The sequence below is a fragment of the Pelodiscus sinensis genome, chromosome 2, assembly GCF_049634645.1.
Source record: "Pelodiscus sinensis isolate JC-2024 chromosome 2, ASM4963464v1, whole genome shotgun sequence".
In the NCBI taxonomy this organism is placed as follows: Eukaryota; Metazoa; Chordata; order Testudines; family Trionychidae; genus Pelodiscus; species Pelodiscus sinensis.
In genome coordinates, this window is record NC_134712.1 from 102,146,967 (window position 1) to 102,172,609 (window position 25,643).

At 45.4% G+C, this 25,643-nt stretch overlaps 1 protein-coding gene across 2 annotated transcripts; it reads right to left on the reverse strand.

Annotated features, from left to right (window-relative positions):
- Positions 1 to 2,079: 2,079 nt before the first annotated feature.
- NRSN1 (neurensin 1) lies at positions 2,080 to 12,280 on the reverse strand. 2 transcript variants are annotated; one of them, XM_075921156.1, is made up of 4 exons: positions 11,311 to 11,733; positions 9,559 to 9,630; positions 4,779 to 4,976; positions 2,080 to 3,901 (listed from the first exon to the last, which is right to left on the reverse strand). In XM_075921156.1, exons 3-4 carry the CDS (start codon positions 4,965 to 4,967, stop codon positions 3,503 to 3,505), a joined length of 588 nt encoding a protein of 195 aa, XP_075777271.1. In that variant the 5' UTR covers positions 4,968 to 4,976; positions 9,559 to 9,630; positions 11,311 to 11,733; the 3' UTR covers positions 2,080 to 3,502. The 2 variants fall into 2 exon arrangements, with proteins under 2 accessions (XP_075777271.1, XP_006134051.1); XM_006133989.3 differs by lacking the exon at positions 11,311 to 11,733 and adding an exon at positions 12,127 to 12,280 and having other exon boundaries at positions 2,081 to 3,901.
- Between the last annotated feature and the right edge of the window lie 13,363 nt (positions 12,281 to 25,643).

Consider the following 25,643-nt stretch of genomic DNA (forward strand, 5'->3'; position numbering starts at 1 on the left):
CAGCCGAGCACCATGGCAGGAGGCAAAGGGGGGCAGGGCGGTGATGTGCAGCGTGACAGTGGCTCCAGGCCCCAGCTCCTGGCTGTGAACGTCACCACCCTGCCCCCCTTCGCCTCCTGCAGTGGGGCTTGTCTGACTTCTGCGCCGCTCAGCCAGGCCGCCACGTGGGAGCAAGTGGCACAAGTGACTGTTTGGGCTCCACGCTCCCCATGCAGCACAGGGAGTGTGGTGCCCAAATGGCTGGTTGGGCTCCGTGGTCCCCCGAGTGAGAGGCAGGAGGGGGGAGGAGAAGAGACAGAGAGAGAGAGGCAGGAGGCAGAAGAGAGCTGAGAGAGAGAAGGGGGGAGGCAGTAGAAGGAGGAGAGAGAGAAAGAGACACGGAGCGAGAGACTGGAGGCTCAGGAGAGAAGACCGACATGGAGGAGAGACCTGAAAATCCCGTCTTATGACAGGCTAATTGGCTAGTCATATATATAGTAGCCCAGTGTCTGAGAGTCTGTAACACTGAAGTGCTGGCTGTTCCCTCTGGGGGATGCTGTGGCCTGAAATGCTGACTGTTCCCTCTGGGGGGGCGCTGTTGCCAGAGTCACGTTCTTCGCCTCCCACCTTGGTGCTCGGCTGACTTCTGCGCCATTCAGCCGGGCCACCGCAGGGGAGCAAGCAGCGCAAGTGGCAGTTTGGGCGCCGCGGTCCCCATGCAGCACCCCCATGCTGCATGGGGAGCGCGGAGCCCAAACAGCCACTTGCGCTGCTTGCTCCCCTGTGGCGGCCCGGCTAAGTGGCGCAGAAGTCAGCCGAGCGCCATGACAGGAGGGGAAGGGGGCGGGGCAATGATGTACACGGGCAGGGCCTGGCCATGTATGTCACCGCCCCACACCCCATTCTCATCCCCCTTTGCCTCCTGCCATGGCGCTCAGCTGACTTCTGTGCCGCCCAGCTGGGCTACCGCGGGGGAGCCCAAACAGCCACTTGCTCTGCTTGTTCCCTGCAAAAGCCTGGCTGAGCAGTGCAGAAGTCAGCTGAGCGTGATGAAGGGGGATGGGGCGGTGATGTACATGGCCGGGGGCAGGGCCTGGACGAGCGTGCATCCCCGATGGAGACAGAGGAGAGTGGAGAGAGAGTGAGAGGCAGGAGGGGGAGAAGAGAAAGAGAGAGACCGGCAGAAGGTGGAGGAGAGCTGAGAGAGAGAGGGGGAGGCAGTAGAAGGAGGAGGAGAGAGAAAGAGACATGGAGAAAGAGATGGGAGGCTCAGGAGAGAAGACCAACATGGAGGAGAGACCTGAAAATCCTGTCTGCTGATGGGCTAATTGACTAGTTTCATATAATCATAGAAACTTAGGGCTGGAAGGGACCTCACAGTTATAGTCCAGCCGTGCTGAGGGGAGACCAAGTATATTTAGATAATCCAAGTGTTTGTCTAACCTGTTCTTAAAACCCTCTGACAGAGACTCCTCCACCTCCCTAATTTCACCTTTATCTCCCTTGCTTCATATTAAGCCCATTATTCCTTCCCTTTAGTGACCTGGAGAATTGTTAACCTCTTCTCTATAACAGTCTTCATATATGATAAAGGCTGCTCTCAACAAACCTTAGTAGGGGCCTTACACTAGAAAAAGACATGTCCTTATTGGTCATGTTCTAAACATTTTACAATCTTCGTTGCTCTCCTCTGGATTTTTTGCAGTTTGACCACATTTTCCTTAGTGTGGCATGCAAAACTGCATCTGGTACAAACACCTGAGTCCTGCCTGTGCATTCAACACCTACTATCCACTCACCCTCTCCTCCCTGTGAACTACACTTTTGCACTGCAAGTCATGAGTGCCAATAAATTGCCATGTATACACAGAATTTGAGTCAGTTTCAGTCTGTGAAACGCCTTGTTCGTGATGCTATCATCGGCCATCTTTCAGAATGTTAGTCCTTGAGCATTTCAGATTTGTATTGCTGTGATAATCTGGCTGGAATTTTTCTTACAATCATATGCAATTTTCTTAATTCTATCACCATCCATACTAGTTATTCCAGTTTCAGCTCAAAGACCCTCCTTCTGGTTTCTGTACCTCCAAAGTCTGGGAAAGGCTCTGCAGACCCAGAATTAGCAAAGCATGGAGTGCATCCACCTCTAGACTTAATTTGGCTAGCCAGAGTCCATCCTGAATCTGTTTCAACGTCATTGTCATGAATTTCTTTATGCACAAAATTGACGATTAACTTCATAAATGAAAGGCATCAATGGTTACTTGAAAGGACTCAACAAAATTCATGTTTAGCTTGTTCATATAATTTTACTGAATCCATTCAAAAAATAGACAGCACTATAAGGTGGATTGTGATTTCAGAGAATACAAAGGTCACATTATTTTTTTTTATACACCTTTAATTTAAATCCATTGATTAAGAGAATGAGTTGTCTCATGAACAAAATTAAGTTTCTTTAGTGAAAGAACAACTCTTCAGGTAAGCATCTAGACACATGTATTCTGGTTAAGGAGAGCTGGATCTACTACCTATAAAAATAGAACAACATTGTAAAATCTCTTTAGATAGATTCTGTAAGGTCAACTGATGGGATTGAGTAGAGACAGGACAGAGCAGGCTAGGAATTTCATTTTAAATCATAAGCTGATTTCCATCCTGCCAAGGCCCACATGTGTTATGAGTTTTAAAAATGTTTGGCAAAGACTCATGATGAGAGACACCACACCAAACAGTGGATGGGGGAAATGTGGAGTTCTTTTTCTCAATCAAAATTGAGTGTTTCATAATCCTGCTTTTGTAGCTTTTAAAAATAAAATAAAATGTGGTGTTTTTAAAAAGGATGGATAGGAGCAGATCTGTGTTGGTTTGTGGCAAATCTGGGCCTAAAATGATGTCTATTTCCCATATGGAAACTGTTAGGTGATATGCCTAAATCATAATCTGGGAAGCACGGTTTCTTCTCTGAGAAACACAGACTATCTAAATTTATATTATTTTTATATAGAATACCAAAAATGACAAGACTACAAACATGAGTCTTGAGGAGGGCAGCATATATTTTTCCCATGTACAGCAGGATTGGGAAGTGAAAGAACACCAACACTAAAAAATGTTAGTGTAGATTAAAAAAAATACACAACATTAATTTTAATAGAGTGTAATTTTGAATGGCCATGAATCAACTAGTATGAAAGGTCTCATTTTTCTCAAATGAAACAAATGTTAAAAATCTTCTATCCCTTTCAATATTGTAGCAGTGTTGGTAGACTGACCTAGATCAACATAGGGTGAACACTTGTTTACACTATTCATACATCTGAACATGTAAATACATTATTCAAAGCACTAAGCACCTAAATTTCCCTCCTTTGCCAACATTTTAATTCTGTTGGGCAAAGTTTCCAATTAGTTCCCCTCTTACAGAGCAGAGCACTCAATGCTATACTGTAAACACAAATTCATATGCTCACAAAAGCTGACCTTTTCAAATTAAGTGATGTATAAATTAAAAAGGAAAATGTCAGGTTTCTGACAAAGGTTGGACATTGTGAACTTTGGACAAAGTGACAGGTATCTTCGATTCTCCTGGTGCTGGTGCTTTTGTGACTGGGTGAGCATGGGCTTTTATGTCGGCTATTCTCTCTTTAAACTTTTGCTGAAGGTACTTTTCTTCTTTGGAGTAGCTTTTAGCAAAAGCAGACATCAACAGGCATGCTGCCATCGTGGTCCCTCCAATACAAAATAAGATTGCTCCTGCCAGCTTACATATATCTAGGGCTCCATTATACTGAATGGCATGGTTATCCACAACCACAAAATCTTCTTCCTCAAGGGCTTCGATTTTTGGTGGCACAAGAAAACCTACTACAAGAACGGTTAACCCGATCAGCATAAAAACCACCCCAGAGATGAGTCCGACCTGGAAAACAAACAGAGTTAAAATGAATGTGGCCTCACAAGTTTGTAACACTTTTATTGTCTAGACAAATATCTGTCAGTCCTACAAGGAAGCAGACATTGTCTTTTGGGACCAGAGTCTCATAGAATTTGAATATGTGGCTGAATTGCCATGTTAGAATTGTTTTTACAACTACTCTTTGTTTAGATCATACATTCGGGAGTTTCCCAGAAAAATAAAATGTATGTGTAGAGGGGCTATGAGTGTGTATTGTTCTGCACTTGGGGTTCCATTACACAAAAGAGAACTTGATGATTACCTGTTTCTTTCCCTCTGGGGCACCTGGCAAGATACCTGGTCCAATGGACCTTTTGGTATGACCCAGTATAACCTAGTACTGCTACTAGGTAAAAAAAATGCTGCCTTTAGCATAGGTAGTGGAGGGCTGAGCTTTGGCATTGAAAGTCCTTAATTCACACCCTGGTGGCATCATTACATATGACCGCCTCTTGTTTTCTGTCCAGGAAATGTCTCTCTTGCAGAGGTTAAAGGGATGGTATGGTGTAAGTCAAGTTTCAGTAATAAATGCCAAGATTGATTCTCACAGGATCCCTAACTTTTTAGTAAACCAAGGCCTTATTGTTTCTCTGGAAATTTGATCATACACTCTGTGTGCTTTTATGAATGTCAATGAAAGCTTGGTATGACCATCAAGAGTAATTTCTCTATACTTTCACACATTATAGCTAAGATTTCACAAGAGATTGATTTTTATTTTTTGGTGCTTAAATTTTTGATGACCAACTTGATACACATTAAAAGGGCCTCATTTTCAAAGGGCGGGTGCTCAGCAGTGACTGATACCAAGTAATAGCTTCCATGGAGTGATGGGCTGTACCTTCCAGAATGCAGAGCTCCACCTGCTAGGTGACCTCTGGATCTGAAAATCATCCTCATGCTCCCAAATTGAAGCTGTGCAGTCCTCGTAAAATTGATGCAGATAGGACCGGACTCCATAGCGTTGATAACTTCCCTCAGCGCTGCTCTGTGCTTGCTTGGAGCTGCAGATATCCGCATATGAGCTCATCCTTCTTACCTGCAATGGGAGATTTCACACCAGACAGACCCAATTAGTAACCCTGGGGGATTTACCAAAAGGATGCAAATAATCTCTTGGTATGAGCTCTGGAAAGAGAAGAAACCCTGTGGAGTCTTCTCTCCAACCCATGCTCCCAAACTAATGAACTGATCTTGCTAAATGCCAAGCACACCTGACAGAGGTGAAGGGCCTTCAACTCCCACTGAAGCAGTAGGTATTGAGAGCCCTTCACATCTTTCAGGATTACACCCTATAGATGGATCAGTGAAAACTCAGCAAAGCTATTTTTACATGTAGCATTCCCAGTGCCATAATTCATGATGGAATATCATTTAATTTCATGTAACTTGAAAGAGGCATTGCATTACTGCAAGACTGAGTGCCTCAGTCTCTGATACAAACACCATTACTATTTGTCCCGGTAGGCATTGCTTGCTAGCTAGCTTTCTCTGTTAATTTGGAGCACTTCACAAACTCTTCTCGATGGCATGTTTTTCTTAAATCTGTAAAATAGAAACATGGCTATGGGAATATATATAATCATGACATCAACAGACACAGGGGACCTGATTATGAAGACTAACCTTAAAAATGAGTTTTTCTGAATAAAAATACATTTTGAGGATGGAACGTGTTCTAAAATTTGAAAATCAAAAAATGAAAATTGTTAGCCTATTTTAATGTACCAGATGCAAATATTAAATTTGTGAGATTAAAGCCTGGCTCCATTGACTACAAAAGGGTTAGGATTTTACCCACTGTGAAAAGTAAATCCTGTGTTCTAAGTTCTTTCCATCATAATAAAGTACTGGTAAAACAAAGATTTTTCTGGTTTAAATATCCAGGGCCAGACTCTGACCTCCATCCTCCTCTTCCTTCACTGAGTGTAAATGAAATCAGTCAGGCCTTTTAAAAATGAGTGTACCACTTTAATATGCCATCTGTAGATGAGTACTTTGTTTGGATTTAGTAGAATTATAGGAACCAAAAGGTAGGAGTGAGACCTAACTTCAGCTTCAAGTAATGCACCTGACTTTTTAAAGCTGTGCAATGCAAGCATATCTAACCTGTTTGTTTTAACTCTCTCTCCAATCCCCCTTTCCTGGTTTTAGCCCCTCTCTCATTAACTGGTGCAATACCCCAAATGCACGTGATTTCACTCACTACAGTATACTAGCTTCCCTCTCTGTTAAATGAGATGGACAAGTATTGCAGCACTCACTGAAATTATGTAAAAATCTGGAGCCTGCTAATTAAACAATGGCAGAATTCAGCTCTTGCTAGGTATAGAAATTGGCATGGCTATGCCAGTAATCCATTAGCTGCTTTAATTCCAGGTTGTTTTCATGGCTCAGTGTTGAGGAATGGCATGCGCTTTTCTCTGGTGGTAGTAACTTTCCTATTCCCCAGGTATTAATGTATTTTCCATATTCCTGCCATTATGGAAAGACATAAAAGCATCTGATATATCAAGGCCAAATGGATCAGATCCAGTATCCAGGAGGCCTACAAACATGTAGATATTCCCTGTCCAATGAGATTCAAAGCCCATTCCAGTACAGCAGTGGTCACCAACCAGTAGATCCTGGAGCCTCTGGCAGGTGATCCTGACTGTTTGGCCAGGAAGCTCTCAAGCACTGGCACTTCAGTTGCCCTTCCACCCACTGTCACGCTGCTCCTGTCTTCTGCCTTAGAGCTGCGCCCCCCCCCCTCCCCAGGAGCCTCCTGCTTGCTGTGCAGGGTGTGGTAGGGAGAAGAATGGGGCGCTGATGTCAAGGGGTCCCTCCTCCCTCCATTCCTGTACCCTCTCTCCACCCAGAGAGAAGGGGATGAGGGAACTTGGCAATGCAAATCTGTCACACACACTCTGTGTGTCTGTCATTCTCACAAACACACTGTCCTTCACACTCATCTCCCGGCCCAGCACACATGAGAAGTCATTGTGACTTTTTACTGCTTGCAAAGTGTTATTTTTGGTTTTTGACTGGCCTGTGCATTTCATAATTTTCATTTCTCTTACACTTAAATTTAATTCTTTGAGTAGTGAGTTCTCAAATGCCTAACCTGTCATGGCTGGAGTCATTATTCCTGTGGTAATTGCTACTCAAGGACGTGGCTGGCATGTCCCTGCAGCCCCTAAGAAAGGCAGAGCAGGGGGTCTCCACACACTGTCCTTGCCTGCAGACACCACTCCTGCAGCTCCTATTGATCAGTAATGGCCAGTGGAAGCTGTGGGCTCAGTGCCTGTAGATGAGGGGTAGCACACGGCGCCATGGATCCACTGCTGCATATGCCAGCTGCTTTCATGAGAGGTGTAGGGCCAGAGCAGGAGTAAGCCTGCCTTAACCCCATTGCTCCACCACCCGGAAGCCGTCTGTTAGACTGTGTCCAGTCAGAGCCTGCTTCCTGAACCTGTCCCAGTCCTGAACTAACTCTTGCACCCAAACTCCTGCTCCAGATGTGAGTCCCCCTGCACCCGAACTCTTTCCCAGAGCCCCTTCCACACTCCAAATTCATTAGCTCAAGACTAGAGTCTGCACCCCAATCCCCTACCTCAGCCTGGTGAAAGTGAATGATGATGGGGGGGGAGGGAAGGAGTGAGCAGGGTGAGGCAGTGGAGACGGGGTGGAGAAAGGGTGGGAAGGAAGCAGGGCAAGAGTATCTGGGTTTGGGTTAGATCTTACATTGCACTTAAATTGATCTTGTGGTTTAAAAGGTTGGAGACCACTGCAGTAGAGCCATGACCACCTCCTGCAGGAGAAAGTGGAGGTGCAACAAGCTTTATGATGTTGCTACCCAGCATTCCTGGACCCTCTCTGTTAAGCATCCAGACAGAGCAGATGAAGAAGCTCTTAACAGGGGTTTCAGTGAGTTCTCCTTTTGGGGAGTGGGATGGGAATCTAAAGGTTCCTTTCTCTTCCCCCGCTTCTCCCCAGCCTCTTGTTCTTCCTCCCTATGGTATTTCTCACAGACTGAGGCTATGTCTAGACTGCAGGCTTCTTTCAGAAGAAGCTTTTCTGGAAGAGGTCTTCCGGAAAAGCTTTTCAAAAGAGAGCATCCACACAGCAAAAGTGCATATAGAACATTTGTGGTGTTCAGGTTTTTGATTCATTGTGTGAAAGGGGAAATCTTTATTCCTTATGTGTTCTGTTCCTGCTGTTTCCATACCTGCAATAAAAGTCCTTTCTTTGTGATATCACAATCTCTCCAGCAACTAGCTAGCTGTCGTGTTACAGAAGACAGTGACTTCAACTGAAGAATGCTTAAAAAAAACAATCCCAAATCTTTTCACATACCCCAAATATACTTATGCAAATACTCCTAGTAAAAGCAAAAAATGAGAACTATATGTAACCAGACTTCTAAATACTATAATAAAATAGTAATAATTCATAAGCAGAATGTTTTATTTGACAAACAATATTTTGCGCACACTGAAGTGATCTCAATCACAGACATTCAGCATCATAATAGATCTATAAGGTAGGTAAGTACTATTAATGCCCATTTTATAGATGTGTGAAGCAAGTCATTGAGAAGTTAAATGATTTACTTGCCTATCACCACATAATAAGTTACTGGCAGAACCTAAAACTGACCCAGGATTCCTGTAATCCTCTGCACACTGGACTATAAAGTGATTATATGAATTACCAGTGCTGATTTATTGACACAGCCCTTTAACACCTATATTCATATTGTCGTATTATCCTTCAAAGATCTGACCACCTTATTAATATGCCTTCCAGTGCCTCGCAATGAGGAGTAAACCTCAATATCCCCATTTACCAGATGTGGTAGAGGGAGGCACACACAAATTATTATGAGGCCTAGTGTTTGCAAAGTATCTTGACATCACCTGAGGGTGTGCCAAAAAACCTGAGGTAAACACACAATTTAAAGAGATTGTCAGTGATGCTCTGTACTGACCTAAATGAGTAGGAAGCAGATTAGCATCCCTCCCACCACATATGGGACTTGACAGGAAGTCAGCACCTTATATTCCATAGGTGCCTAAATACCCTGAAAGATCTGTGCTTAAAAGCCAATGCTTGGAGATCTTTGCCCCCAAAGAGGGGGAAAACATTGTTACCCCATATCAGTGTTCTTCTCTGATCTAAGAGCATGTAGAAAGCCATGGAACAGCTGTTTATCTCTAAACCTTTTCACAGAATAACAGAGGGCCAGTGTAATCATTACCAAGTTTTAGAATAGAGAATTTTGAATCAGAACTTCAGAACAAGCAGCTGCCCCTTACCCATTCCCTAGCAACTTTATTCAATTGTTAAAAACTATCCAATGTTTTTGTGCTTTATTACACTGCACGGATACAGCAGGGGGTGGGAGGGAAGAGAGGCAAGATCAGTGTTGTGAACAAATGAATAAAACATTGAGCATGTTTGAAGAGAAATTACTGAATGAATTTTCAAACTGCTTTGCAATATATTCAATGTTTACCTTTTTAGAAAGCTGAATTTTAAAGCTATGCTAAAACAGAAATGTGATGTTGCTCTCAGAACGTGCACATACATGATCATGAACCTACAAATGTAAAACACAAATTAAAATGGGTTCTTACGTTTGAAGTCCTTCTCTTCAATGTTAGACACTCTGACCTTTCTGTTTAAAGGCTCATCTTTCCAGTCTTTACCTACAGGGGAAAAAAGACCTTAGAATTAGTGAATTCTGGAGTAAAGAACATGGATGATAATTTATGGGATAATCTTGATGCTTAAAAAAACCTAATATCAATACATAGTGTTCCCTTAGGATAGAGGCTAAAACAGGGGTGGGCAATAATTTTAGATGGGGGGGCACTTCACTAATATTTGAAGTAACCTTGGGCTGCTATAGAAGGGACAGGACCTCTGGCAGAAGTGATGGAGCCAGGACACTTCCGTGCTTCCCCTCCCATAGATCCTGATTTGCCTGGGGGTGAGGGAGCATGTGAAATCTTTGCCCCTTCCCTCCCCCACCTAAAGAGAACCACCAGCTGTTCAGAACAACTGGCAGTTGCTTCTAGGCACCCGCCCCCTTGCAGGGTAGGAGGAGACTTTGCAAGCTGCCCCAACCCCAGGCCAATCAGGGCCTGGGAGTGGGAGGAGCACACAAAGTCTCTCCATCCCTGCCTCCATGTAGCAAGGGATGCATGGCACTTGCTGGGTGGGGACAGGAAATGAGAGCTTTCATGCCCTCCTCCTGTCCCTAGACCCTGGGGGCGGGGGAGTGGCAGGGTGTCCCTGGGCCGGACTCATCCACTTGGAGAGTGGGATTTGGCTCAGAGGCCTCTTGCCCACCCTGGGCTAAACCAAGGCTCATGCAAAGTTCATTGAAATCAATGGGTATCTTTCCATCCACTTGAGTGGGTTTTGCATCAAGCCCTCTGTATAAGCCATCAGGCCTCTTTTCTTGTTTGAGGAATCAATCATGATCTCTGTTAGACGGCCATAATGTAAAGCACTCTGCTTTCCTGCACGGGCTACACCCTTTTGAGCACAGGAGAAATGCAGCTCCTCTTCCCTATTCTGTGCAGGTAGGTGGAGCCTGACTTCAGCTAAAGCAGCACAAAGGAGGAAATAAACTACAACAGGGAGAGAAATGACACAAATTACTTCCCTTAGTCAACAAGAGGGAAGTAGAGACCTTACTGTGACTGCATCAGGTCTCAGGTCTGCTCCCAGGTCAGTGCAACTAAGCAGTAAGCAATACTAAGGGCTCATGGCAATACCACCATCTCACACTTAGGGAGTCACAACTTTTAAATAGGTTTCAGGAGGGTAATGGGTTTGCAACAGGTTAAACACATTGTATGGTGTAATTACAACAGGATGCACCATAGCAGAAAGGAAAGGTGACTTTGGGTTTGCGAGCCTTACTTCCCTTTAGGAACAATTAAGGAAGGCTGTTCTTTGCTGTTTTTCTTTGTTAGACAAGGTCGATGGCATTCTCCACCCCTCTGGAAAAATGGCGGAAGTACTACTCTCTGTATAACATAGCTCCTGTGCCTCGCTGTTGCAATGGAATTCAACCCCCCTTCTAATCACCTCAAAAATCCCCACCCACTACCCTCCCTCTGCCCCAGGAAAGCAGCATGGCGTCTTTGAAGGATACTTGTTTACAATGAAGTTACTAGAGTTCCCTCTTCCCCTGCTATAACTCTATTGCCTGAGAGCTGCCTGGGGCTGTTTGCTCTGGCGCGGCTGCGAACCAGTCCCGCGGCAGAACGCCCTCCCGCAAGGGCGAAGACCGTATAGTTCCCTCTTCAGGCCACTCTGCGGAAGGTACAAACGACGCCAGAATTTCTACTGGTGGCTGGAGCAGCGCGACCCACCTGCCGCAGCTGGATTCCTCGCCCGCTTCGGCTCTGCAGGAGGCAGGAACCTTCAGCGCCCTTCACCTCCGGCCTTTAGCGGCGCCGCGGGCGCTCTCCGTGGTGCTGAAACCCCGCCGCGGCTCAGGCGGGCGAACCTGTTCCCCCGCTGCAGCAGCAGCAGCACCTCGCCAAGCAGCCGCCTCCCAGCAACTGGTGATTCGTTTTCGCTGGGCTCGGGGGATGAACCCCCTTCGCCCGGCCAGACCCAAGCGGTGTGCTCCTAGAGACGGACAGCGCCCTCGGGTTCTTGCCCTCCGCGTGACCCAGCGGTGGCTGCCAGACGTGGAACCAGCCCAGCCCGCTGCCCCTTGCAGGGCTTGCGCCTACAGCAGCAGCCACACGGAAGCAGCCTGCCCCTCTCGGGGGCAGGGCTGGGGCGGGGGGAAGGAAGGGAGAGGAGGGCTAAGCGGGGCGTGGGGCTGGCCGGGAATACCGGTTCGCGTCTAAAGATGCGGGCATGTGAGGAAACCTCCAGGAAAGGGTCCCACCAGAGGCTCTCTGGGCTGGAAGTGAAATCCCGCCCTGGAAAGCCAGCGGCAGCAGCTGCGTCGGACTCACCCGATCAGAAGCACCACGGGCGCAGAAACTTGCCCCCCGCGCCCCGGCTAGTGCTCAGATCAGCCCCTCCCCTGCAAATCTGCCAGGGGCAAGTTTGAAGACCCGTCGGGACAGCAGACGCTTGGCACAGGGACACTCCCTCCCTCTCCATGCAGGGGGGGGGGGCGATGCCATGGGCAGTCCTGGCAGCAGCTGCCCGCGCTCGGCGGAGCTTACCTGAGCCTCCCCGCAGCCGTCTGAGCAAGTGCAGCCGGGCTAGCTGCAGATCTCTCGCACGGCTCCCATCTCCGCTCTGCGCCGCTCCGGCCTCTCGCACCGCGTATGTCCCTGTCTCCTGCCCGCCTCCCTGCCGCGCCTGCGCACTCAGCCGCTGCTCCCGGGCGCTGAGGCGTGGGCGGGGGCAGCCAGCACGGAGGCAGCCGGGCTGCTCCTTCCCGCCTCTCACCCGCTCGCACTGCTGTTGTCCCATAGGCGCGGCAGCAGCTGGTGACTTGGGGCACTGGTGTTATTGTCATTGCCTTTCCCATTGTTCCTAGGAAGCGGGCAAAGCTCCCTCCCGATGCATTAGTGTCACTAAAACAGACATTTCTCTCCTCCCCTCCCTCCCAGTGGGACGTGAACGCAAGATTTCTAGTCTCAGAGGGGTAGTCTTCTTAGTCTAACTTTCAAAACAAGGAGCAGTCCTGTAACACCTTAGGCTATGTCTAGACTGCAGGCTTCTTTCGAAAGAGGCTCTTTCAAAAGATCGCGTCTAGACTGCAGGCGGATCTTTCAAAAGAGAAATCCGCTTTTTCGAAAGAGAGCACCCAGCGAGTCTGGATGCTCTCTTTCGAAGACGGCCTCTTTACATTGAAGAACGCCTTCTTTCGAAAGAGGAACTTTCGAAAGAAGGCGTTCTTCCTCGTGAAACGAGGTTTACCGCCATCGAAAGAAAAGCCGCGTTCTTTCGAAATAATTTCGAAAGAATGCGGCTTGAGTCTGGACGCAGGGGAAGTTTTTTCGGGAAAAGGCTACTTTTCCCGAAAAAACCCCTGAGTCTGGACACGGCCTCAGGGTGCATCTACACAGCAGTGTTATTTCGGAATAACGGCCATTATTCCAAAAGAACAATGCGAGCGTCTACAGGGCAATTTCATTATTACAAAATAAATTTGAAATAACAGATGGCTTACTCTGGCTTCTGTAAACCTCATTCCACAAGGAGTAATGTTTTTTCCAAAATAGCTATTTTGAAATAGCTGTAGTGTGGACGCTCCACTGCTGCTATTTCAAAATAGCTACTCCCCCAGGGTATGTCTAAACTACCCCGCTAGTTAGAACTAGCGGGATAATGTAGGCATACCGCACTTGCAAATGAAGCCCGGGATTTGAATTTCCTGGGCTTCATTTGCATAAGCCGGGTGCCGCCATTTTTAAATCCCGGCTGGTTCGAACCCCGTGCCGCGCGGCTACATGCGGCACGAACTAAGTAGTTCGGACTAGGCTTCCTAGTTTGAACTACCGTTACTCCTTGTGGAATGAGGAGTAATGGTAGTTTGAACTAGGAAGCCTAGTCCGAACTACCTAGTTCGTGCCGCGTGTAGCCGCGCGGCACGGGGTTCGAACCAGCCGGGATTTAAAAATGGCGGCACCCGGCTTATGCAAATGAAGCCCGGGAAATTCAAATCCCAGGCTTCATTTGCAAGTGCGGTATGCCTACATTACCCCGCTAGTTCAAACTAGCGAGGTAGTGTAGACATACCCCTAGGGAATTCAAAGTAATTTCGGTGCTTTCTGGGGCTCTTCATCGAGGTAGCGCATCCACATTAAGGGAGCCTGCCTCACACTAATTATGAGTCTTCCCTATAGTGTAGACATGCTATTTTGAAATGAGCTATTCCTGAGTATTTCTTCCAGAATAGCTTATTAAGGTGTGGGAGGATTCGGCACACTCTCGCGCCTCCCCTGCACTTCACAGGCCTCAGCACCAGTCGCAGTCCCTGGTGCCACAAGAAGAAGATGCCTAACAGAGGTAGATCGCCTCTGAGGTGCATGCCCTCTGTGTGCCCTTCAGTAGGGCATGTGGCACCATCAAGCGCTGAACTCGGACCATCTTGGTCAGGTGGACATTTATCTCCACATCGAGATCCCAGCCCACTGGGGGACTTCCCAGAACCCTCCACTTTAGAGGCCTTCAAGGTGGCCAGGGATTTGATTGAGTTGTCCTCTCATCTCCCCCAACACCGACCCCCACTAGAGGTCATAGGAATGACCGGCACCAACCGACATCGAGGACATCCAACGACATAGTCAAGGACGCCAGAAAATACCACTCAGTGCAGCCCACAACTCTGGCACCGATCTCGGCACTGACTGTAGCACCGACAACTGACTTGACCCCGGTACCGGATGTGGCACGGGACACAGCACCAAGCCCAGCACTGATATGGTACCACCGTGCGGTATCATCCACGGCACCCAGCTCCGTGGCTCCTATCTCTGCCCAGAGCTTATCAGCACCCGGCCCAGCTATGCAACCTCCACCTCCCTGGCACCATGGCAAACCTGAGTCAATGGCCGGACATGCTCTGGTGGCAACCTAGGCAGAACCCCGGATGGCCCTCCCCTGGTCAGCTTTGGAGTACTTGACTGACTCAGAGGCAGAGTGAACTTGGTCATCATGAGGCTCCAGATCCTGCTCTCGGCACCGGTCCCACTTGTGGCACCGATCCCAGCACTGCAGCTCCTCTGCTCACCACCATCAGCAGCATGGGGCACAGTCGGTTCCAGTGCTGATGATGCAACATACATGGCCCCCACAACCTTTGGGTCAGTGGCCATTCTGGACCCCGGGGCCTACCACCAGAGCCAAGGTGCGGATCTTTTGAGGGCAGGGTCAGTCATCTCAGGGCCTCAGGCCCCTCCATCGGCAACTCTCCTGGTTTGATCTCTGACGTCGGTGCAGTCGCTACCTCCCAGTCAGGCATCTCCAAGACCATCGGGGTGCGGGGCTCCACCAAGCCAGCCACCACCACCTGGGTCTTCACATGGCCTTCACGGTGCAGGTCCTGATCCTGGACATCTGCAGGGCTGCCACTTGGTCCTCCATCCACACCTTTGCCAACCACTATGTGCTGTCACATCAGACCAGAGAGTACACTGCTCTGGGCAGGGCAGTCCTCTATTCCGTGGAAGGTTAAAACTCCGACCCCTCCTCCTCAGGTTCTGCTTTGGAGTCACCTACATGGAATGCACATGAGCAATCGCTCGAAGAAGAAAGAACCTCATAACTGTTGTTCTTCGAGATGTATTGCTCATGTCCATTCCAAATCCCATCTGCCTCCCCTTCTTCGGAGTATTCTGGCAAGAAGGAACTGAGAGGGTGGGGAGCCAGCAGGGGTATATATCGGCCAGTATACTGGCGCCACTCCAGGGGGCCCCCTGCTGGCTCAACGGGTACTGCTGAGGGAATAATCTCTGATGATGCATGCACTCTGCGCGCGCACACCTACATGGAATGGACATGAGCAACACATCTCAAAGAACAACAGTTATGAGTAAGTAAGTAACCATTCTTTCTGTGAACCTAAAGTTTCAGAGCGGTAGCCATGTTAGACTGTAACTGAAAAATGTAAAGAAGTTTCTAAGGTGCTGCAAGACTGTTTGTTGTTTTTAAGTTTATTCTGTGAACCAGTTTCATTTTCTTTGTCCGCTTGTTTTCTTAGACTGTAAAATAAATCTCCAGGGCCCGGAGTAGTTCTTACTATCCTATAGTTTATAGCCTGCCTACAACACTGGGATCCCTGTGGGGCTCACTGCTGCGCTGAAGGCAAATACATTTTGTATGTGCACCAAGGTATGTGTGAATGTGCATCACCAGGAGAAACAAAAAGCCTAACTGTGGGTGCTCTGCTAATCAGCGGGGCGGCATTTGATTTCCTCCTGAGCAGCTGCTCAAGCACACATCTTAGAGGGAACACTGGGCAGCATTGAAAGTCAGAAATAAAAGACTCCAACTAATGGAGGAGCCATCCTGAAATAATGGTCTTACAGATAGGGAGAAAAGGAAGGAGGCTGTGAAAATATATGGGAAGCTTTGTCCCTGTGAACCACAAGCTTTTTGGATTGAGAAAGAAATGGATTCTCTGACAGCAAAAGGATTTCAAGAGAGGAAATCTGGAGTGATTGGGTAATCTAGTGAAAGAGCTGTTAGACAGGGAACATTAAAACCATTGGTAGCTGGGGATTTTTAAAATATGCCATAATTAAGATACAACAAATCTGGGGGAAAATGAGAATGTAAAGAAAAAGAACAGACAATATAGTATCACAGAAAACTGCTAAAGGAGCTGAGATTTAAACACTCTCTCCCCCCCCCCCCCCATACTGAAACAGGAGAAGGATTCAGGGGAGTAATCAACCAAACAAAAATGCACAGCATGAGCCATGTCTAGTAGGAAAAAATATAAGGGCACAGAAACAAAATGAATTAATTCTAGCCACAGGGGAAGCAGGAAGGTTTTATAAATATTTAAGCACTTTTAATAAATGAGGAATACGATGAAATTAATGATGCGTTTAATATAGCTGGGATACCAAACTCTTTTTTCTTTAAATATGTCTTAGAAAAGAAAGAGAAAAGAAGTTTGGAAATAAGGAAGTCTTTGTTAAAATAGCTATTGACAAAGTTTGAGTAAGGGAATGAACTTGGGGTATTCGAATGTATGAAAATTAGCTGGCCTGGATGGCATGAGTTGTAAATTAGTGTGATGTCTTTCATGGTTACATTAGCTACATGTAGAACAAGGTACTACTCAGTGTTAATAATGCAATCACAATCTGACTTTAAGAGAATTATGTAGTGAATTTCCTGCACTATTAACAAGTATTTGTGAAAAATCATGGAGAGCTAGGAAGGTGGCAAATAGGCAAAAAGCAAAAAAGAGTACTAATCTCCAATTGAGTGAAGAAGAGATTTCCTGGTCATTTGTCCTGTAAATCTAACATCTGACTTTCATTCACTGCCAACCTTTCTGGACACAGGAATGAATGCTGTTCTGTTCCATTCCTAACCTTATGAGTCATCCTGTTCTCTATAAATAAATACTTGTGCTACTTTCACAAAGTAAGTTATTTCTGCTAATTTATTTTATTGACAAAAGAGAATAAATAGAAGAAAATATGCAATACCTGTGAGTATATAGCAACAATCACAATGGTACTATACAAATACATGGCCGGCCCACACTTTGAATACTTCATGCAGTTCTGGTCATCCCACCTTAAAAAAGATACATTAGAAATAGAAAATAAATGGAAGGGCAACAATAAATGATTAAGGGTATAGAACAGCTTCAATATGAGGAGAGATTAAAAAGATGGGGATTATGCAATTTGGAGAGAGACAACTAAGAGGGGTTATGACAGAATTCTGTAAAATCTTAAATGGTGTATATAAAGTGAAATAAGAATCTTAAATGCCCCTTCAGATAACATAAGAATTAGGGATCATCTAATGAAATTGATAGGTATTAGGTTTAAAACAAACTAATGGAAATACTTCTTCACACAATGCACAGTCAACTTGTGGAACTCATTGTGGGGGGATGTTGTAAAGACCAAAACTACACATGGATGCAGAAAAGCATTAGATAAATTCATGGATGATAGGTCCATCATATGGCTGTTAACCAAGATAGTCAGGGATACAATTCCATCCTCTGAGTGTCCCTAAACCTCTTACAGCTAGGGTGTGTTTAGACTACATGGCTCCATTGATGGAGCCATGTAGATGAGTGTACTCGACAAAGGGAAATGAAGAGGTGATTTAAATAATCGCCACTTCATTTACATCAAAATGGTCACTGTGCTGTGCCAATCAGTTGACTGTTGGCACAGCTCGGTAGTCTAGACGGGGATCAGCTGACCCAGAACCCTTTGTCATCAGATCCTGTAAGCCCTCAGCTAGACACACCCCTAGATATGAGACTAAGTGATAGGGGATGCTTTGGAAGACTAGATATTGGGCTAGCTGGACCATTGGGCTGACCTGCTGTGGCCATTCTCATGCAACTAGTGGTACTATTTTTTTTTCTGACACATGAATAACGCTCAGTGAACCAAGACAGCTATTGGTGTGGTATCAAATGGGACAATTATGTATGAACATAAAATCAACAATTATTATTAAGCCTAGGTATATAGAACCAATTTGTGCTCTCAGTAACACAAGTGTAATTCAGAAGTAACTCTACTGAAGTCCACTTACCTTTACTGTTTACAAAGAGAAGTCAGTGGGGTACAACTCATGTGTAAAACTCACGTAAGCTGAGAACCAAATCCATAGTCTGACTCATGATGTGATTTGGGGATGCTGCTTGCTATACAAAATGTTTTATAACACCAAACCTTTTCTATCTTCAGCTTTAGGTGAACATTGAGGTTTTGGGCTTTTACACTGGGGATTTCAACTGTCAGTAATCTAACTGAACAGTCAAAAAATGCAACTATAATCAGGCTATAGTTATCTTCACTGCAATTTACCTTTGCTTTCAATGGAGTAATCTGCACTTTATAACTTTTTTTGCCTGTCTGATTTGCCCTGGTCACCAATGTTTGTACTGGGGCAAATCTCTAGCGCAGCCACGGCTTTAGAAATCTGTAGGCAGTGTGTTTCCCACAGAAGCTGTTGCTAGATTCTCTGGCATTTGCTGTTTTAGGTTTCACAAGCCTGTCTCTAGTATTGTGAGGCAAAGGGATTGCAATTGCTGCCTATTTAACTTCTGTGAATCTATATTCCTTCCTGCATTGAAATGCAGCATCACGAGGCCCTGAAAACATTTTTCTCCTCTAAGCAAGAGGCCGCTATTGTTATGAGACTCATGTACACTGAGTTGCAGATGTCTGTCAGTATTTGCTGCTTAATGGCAATGGCAAGCTTCCAATGACCATTATCCCATTTTAGTGGGCACATGAGGGCTGAGCAGTTCTGCCATAATAATGTTTTTGGCACGGATGTTTCATTTTCCGACAAGCCTTGCTTTCTAGGTGAAGGTGAATGGAGAAATATATTCAGCCCATAAGAGCCAAGCTTTCTGAAAAATTCTAGCATCTTTTCAGAGGCTTCTCTTGAAAACGAAAAGTAAACTGCAATGCTTTAAATTCTCCAGTACCTTTCAGAATATGAGCAAGTCTGACACTGCAGTATCTTGGTGTAGGTTCAGCTCCCTTTGTGAGTCTGTGTAGGATCCTTAGCACTCTCTGATCTCTGAATCATTCTATCTCTATCTTCCCTGTAATGTTCCCTCTAATTTTTTCCATCCATGTGCAGAATACATTTTGTTATATGCACCATGGCATGTGCAGATGTGTACCACCAATAGCAACACACGCTGCTGGCTGTGGGAGGCCATGGGCACTTGTAGTGGAAATGCAGAAGATGATTATGAGGTTGAGAAAATTAGGTGGTGTACCACAATCATTCCTTTTATGCCTGCATCTCCTGTCAGGCCTGGATGCTCTAGGCTAGCAGTTCCCAACCTTTTCCAGATGCGGACCCATTCTGACAATTCAGGAAGACTTGGTGACCCAAGGCAATTAAAAAACGGGGGGAGGAGGGAGGGCAGAGCCACCTGGAGAGACTCTTGGCAACCCTTTTGAAATGTAGTGGTGACCCATATTTGGGTCCCAACCCATAGGTTGGGAAACCCCGCCTAGACAGCCATTTGTGCTTTTTGCTTCTTATTATTCTTTTGTAAACCTTATCCCACGAGGCATACCGGGGAGGTTGACAAATGCCTTTGATGTCGACTGCGGAGTGTCTAGACTAGCGCGCTGAGCTGACAAACAGCTGATCGGCACAGCGCGGCAGCCATTTAAATTTAAATGAAGCGGAGATTATTTAAATCGCCACTTCATTTTCTTATGCCGGGTAGCCTAATCTCCATGCCTCTGGTGACAGAGGCATGTAGTCTAGACATACCCTGTTATATTAAATAACACTGTAACTTGAGCTGGTTACCATGCTGAGAGATACTCTACACTCCAAGAGTATGTGGCAGCTGGAGTAGAGCATGGCCCATTTCAGTTGGCTTTCTTGAGACTGTCACATACTGGCGAGACTTGTGTGAGCCCTAAACAATGGCACCTTAGCCAGATTCTCAGATCAGTGTGGTATTTTTGGCATTCACTCCAGTACCATTCATGCATTCCTCTCTGTAAGACTTTGTAGCCACTTGTTGCTCCATTCGTTTTTATAATCTGGTTATAGAACATGCTGGGGCTGCATGTGCTTACACTAGCTTTATTTGTTCTAGCTTCCTAGCTGACGTGTTTGTGATGGATTAATACATGTCTGCATATCTCTCTAGCAAATTCCATTTTGATTTGTGAAGGGAATTTTGATTGCAAACTTGTTCTGTGCCTTCACCTTAGCTATGTACCCTCTACATTGAGCTGAAAACATTCAGGTTGTGTAAGGAGACATTCTTGAACTTAGCAGAAGGTTAACAGTGAAGGGTTGTTAAACCTTGATGACCTATCCTTCAAAGCACTTAGGGTTAGGACAAAGAGCTGGTTACCACTCATGGAAACTATCTTTCCCAGGACAGGGGTAATGAAGCAATGGATTGCTTGATGGGGGAATAGGTGGGGGCGGATCTGATCACCTGCAAGGGACCAGGATGCAAATGGATTTGAACTAATCTGATCCTATGCAATATTATGTGGCATAACCAACTTAAGGACTTGATAGAGGAAACTTGCACCACAGAACTGTTTCATTTCATTACAGAAATAATAGAATCTAGGATAGCAATAAGTTCCTGTGAAAGGAGGAATGTTAGTATCTGAGCTAGACTTGATGCAAATGGGACTTGAGGAAGGAGCTGCAAGAAGTATTTCGGTGATGTGACTGTGCACAGCAGCTGGTGAGTCATGGCTCTTAGGTTTGCTGAATTTAGGTAAAGATAATCAGTCAAACAAAACCTTTATTTTTCTTTCCAGGTCAGCTTCAAGGTGACAGTATCTTCAGCCTCTTTTGAGTGATGTGACTCAGCAAGTTCCCCTGCCCCTTCCTACACCCTCCAATAAAGGTTACCATGAAGCCTGCATTTTCAAAAGTACTCAGTTCCCATTTAGGCACCTAATTAGGCCAGATCTTCAGAAGTACTCAGCAGCTGTAACAGGTAGATGGGATTTTCAAAGGAGCTCATTGCATAACATGTTGAGAACTTTTGCAAATCTGGCCTCTTATTTTGGTACCTAAATGGCAGCTAAGCTCCTGAAAATTTGGTCCCAATCATGAACACTGAGAGCCAGTCATCAGTGACAATAATCAAAATGTTACATAATGTTGATCAACATTCCAGAAGTCAACATGTTGTTACCTAGCAGCTTTTGATAAACTGGACACGCTTTATAATATAGTGCAACTGCAGTGTGATTATGCTTTCTATACCTACAGTTACCTTTCACTAGAAGGTTACCTCCACGAATGAGTGAAGAACAGTGCAAATACAATTTAATGTTAATGAACTCTAAAAAAAATACAAATCTTAATTATGAAACCAAAAAGCTAATGCAAAGTAATACACTCTAGTTCTGTCATTATTATCAACATTTATGTTGTGACCCTAACCTTAGGCTAACTAGGCTGGGTTCACATTATGTTAGGTGCTGTACAGACCTATAGAATGTCAGACCCTGCTCTGAGCAGTGGATTTTAGTTCAAATTATTGGTATTTAGTGATTAAAAAGCATAGCCATAATGATATTATAATTGCAGTGTAACTACAGTATAATTGTGGTATCATAACTGACTAATCCTTTCTTAATTACATATATTATGTTCAATAGTACCATTGAATTTCAGTAGCTGAAGTGTGTGCTTGTTCTAAGATGAATTAAAAAAAAACACAAGGAGGAAAGAGTGAAAAAAACAAAGTGCACGAGCCCTTGAAACAACAAAGCATAATTATCTCCTAGAGAGCATGGCAAATTACAAACCAAAAGGACAGTGCAGGTAAGAGAAAGGGGATTTTTTTTAACTTAACCTGTGTTCAAAAGTCTTGTCAGCAGAAGAAAGCACATGTTAATAGTTCACATGATTTATAGATGTTATGACAAAATAAATATGTCTCAGGAGTCTGAAACAGATTGATTAAAGAAACAATATTTCTTTTTATTCTGCATTTTGTTCAGCCTTTACCCAAATGGATTTTCTGAAGGCATTGGACCAGTGGGATTGCACACAGATACAATTAAAGAAAGGAGAATTTAATTGTTTATTTCTGAATTAAAAGAATAACTGAATTTCAATAGTGGAATTATCATTGGTAATTAATTTATGCTGTTCAAACACGTAGCAATTATATGCTGCATAATTTCATTCATATAGTAACCTGACACAATCCCCTCCCTCAAAAAAACAAACAAAAAACCCTACCCTTACACAGCATGTGGCTTATTAAATGATGAGATTCCAATTAGACTAACATCCTTCTGACATTGTCTCCAGTTTCCATTTAAAGAATTGCTCACATCTTTGAGGGGAGATCATGGGGATGAATTGGCTGGTGTAAATCTTCTGCCTGTGCCTGCAGAGTTTAAAAATTCTCTTTTTGAGGTTTGTCCTTAACCATATTTCAAAGGGTCTGAGTTACAGTCAACATAGCTAAACTCACTGGAGATTCTTTTCTGATATTTTCTTTAAATAATCTTGGGAAAAAAATTCAATGATTTCCCATATTGCTCCCAGAAGATGAATTTTCTCTGGCTTAACCTGAATGATATTTTTCATTTACAGTTAAGATGTGCAACACTATAAATTTTTGTGGACTGAGAAATGTAATGGATGTATATACAGCCTCATTAGGGGAATGTGGGCCATCCTTACCCATACACAGAATACGCAGCTGTGTAGGGCACCTGAAAAATTTGGGGCACCCCTGGGTCTTAATGTCCACCCATCTCTTCTGATCCCTATTCTGTGGTTCAGCTTCCTCCAGAAAGAATCTGGTTAACTTAAAAGTGAAAGCCTGCCAGACCTATTAACAGAACACTGAAGTTGTGAAAGAGCCATTCAAGTGGCAATAAAGCCATTTATCAGGCATTTGCCAGCCCCAGATATGTACTGTCAGTTTCTGAATTTCCTGTGTTAGTCGACAGGATCTTAGTTTAAAATTTGCTTTAAATTATTTCATTAGCAACTTGCTGAAGATTATAAAAATCACATCTCTAAAAAAGTGTGTCCCCCCCTGCAGCTGCCATTGGCCATAGGGGCACCAGTTTAATAGTACTGCTGAGGGCTTCATAAGTCCTAAGGATAACCATGAGGAGAATGCTCCCTCAAACCAAATCACTGTTTCTTCACCACTTTTCCTTTTCCATTACCTCCTCCACTGGGTATTATGAACCATTTGCTCATCTTATTTATACCAATGTGAATCCAGAGTAACTCTGTTGAAGTCAGTGTGGCAGTGTTCCCTTTACGCTGAGCACTTGGGTGGTCACCCAGGAGAGATTCAAATGCTGCCCAGCGGATTAACAGAGCACCCAGAGGCAGCAACATGTGTTTCTACTGGTAGTGTAAATATGCACATGCCTTGGTGTGCATAACAACATTTACTCTGCACATGGATGGAAAAATGTAGAGGGAACTTTGGTAGTGGGATAGCTAATTTTACATTGAGGGAAGTGCGAGTAGAATCAGGATCTGTGTGCCTTGTTTTGGATATAGAGAGTAATTCCTTATTCACTGTCATATACCTGTTTAGCAGCACTATCCTAAAGTTCTACTCATGAGTTCTACTCTCATGAGTTCTACTTATCCCAGGTTTTCTGAGGCATATGAGAACTGGATTCACAAAGGGGACTTTGGTGCCTAACTGCTCCCTTAGGTGTCTAAGTCCAACATTTAGACACCACTGGCATTCATAAAACTCAGCTGGTAGGTAACTAAATTCTCCAGGCACCTATGATGGGGTGTATAAACTCCACATTGGGACAGAAGGGGTTATAGAGCAGCTCTGGACCCAGGTGACTCCACCCTGCTGCACATGCAGAAGTAGCCTGAAAGGGAGCCAGGCAGCTCAGAAGGGGAGACTGACCTATTGAGTGTGAGAGTACCTGAGTAAGGGCATAGAAACAGCCCTTAATGAAAAGGAGAAGCCTGCAAGCAGCACCTACTGGAGACCCTAGAAGAAGACTCAGGGAGGAGATTCAGGTGAGGGGTAGGTGGGAGCTTTGACACTGGGGGCTAAGAAGCCTGGGAAGCTGAGTCCTGAGATGGGAACCTGAGGAGAGATGGGGCTTACACGGAAGTGCAGCCTGCCTGAAACCCTGACAGACCTGAGTTGGGGGGAGGTGTTGTGCTAGGCTGCTCTTGCCTCAGTGTGAAGCTGTGGCTAGTCTGCAAGGAAGATGGCTACCAGTTGGGCTGAATGATCAATTGGCTTTTACTGTTTTCTATTGGACTTTAAGTGAAGGACTTGGGGCATGTTCATTTTAATGGTAATGGTGCCTAGGGGCATCCCACTCCATCATGTGGCGAGGGGCTTTTAAGAGTTTGAGGCGCCTAATATACCAGGACCTTGGAAGCATTGGGAGACAGGAAACAGCCCAGGGAATACATCTTGGAGAGGACATCTTAGTACTGTTTCTTTAAGGGCCTGGGACGAGTACAGGAGCCTCACAAAGATGGTGCAAAAAGTTCCCCTCCCACTCTGGCAGTTGGGATGATCCTTAGGAAGGGGACAAGCCTACCTCCTCCCTCATAGCAAGGTAGCCAACAGGAGAAGTCTGACCTGCTGAACCCTCAGGGGACTAACGGTGAGGAGGCCAGATGAACAAGAAGCTGACTCTGAAGAAGTGGGTCGTGCCCACGAAAGCTCATGATCCCACCTACATGTTTTGTTAGTCTCTATAGTGCTACTAGACTATTTGTTGTGTGTTAAGTTTTTCCTGTTACAGACTAACTCGGCTACCCCTCTGAAGCCTTTAGGCCCTACAGTTCGCCTAAGACAAGTGACAACCCCAGCTCCAAGAAGTGGAGTCTGGGCTTGTGCTTTAAGGAAGGAGACGGGGATTGTGTGAAATCCATCCACAGTTCTAGAAAGAGAGCTGGGAGAGACTCCTGTCTTAAGGAGGGAGACTAGCAGGACTGTTTGAAATGCAGCCCAGCTGCTACCCTAGAGGTTGAGACTGTCTCTCAGGAGCTCTTCAGCAGCTAGCTGGGAAAGAGCTGCAAGCCATGGTGGGAATAGCTGAGTCTGTAGAGACCCAGTGAAAATGCTGACAAGTGGAGAGAAGTAGGAGCAGCTCATGGAAGTGGTGAGGGATTAAAGAAGCCACCTAAAACAGAGTCTGTGGGCTGGAACTCAGTGGTGAAGCCTGGGTTCCTCTGTCTTCCCACAGGATCAATCAGGAGCAGCTGTGTTGACCTCAAAAGGGAAAGAGGCCAAGAATAATAAATCCCAGATGGGGGCCAAAGACCAATAGACTTTGGGTTTTCTTGGTTTGGGACTTTTTCTGTTAACTCTGGAAAGAGAGTGAACTGAGAGACGAGCTGGCCAAAGGGGCAGGCCATGCAAGTGGCCTACTGCCCCTACAGCAGGATGGGCAATGGGGTGCTAATGGAAGATCCCTACAAGGTTGTGTCTGGACACAAGGCGGTATCTGCTGTGAGTGCACACCATAACAGAGGTCCAATGGCTGGAAGATGAGGCTGCAGCTAGAGTACAGATTTTTAATTAAGG

Bases quoted from the DNA above. Each gene is read 5' to 3' on its own strand.
- NRSN1 (XM_075921156.1), bottom strand. From the start codon at position 4,967: ATGAGCTCATATGCGGATATCTGCAGCTCCAAGCAAGCACAGAGCAGC. The intron at 3,902-4,778 runs GTACAGCCCATC...TTTGTTTTCCAG, and splicing joins GGAGCTCTGCATTCTGGAAG to GTCGGACTCATCTCTGGGGT.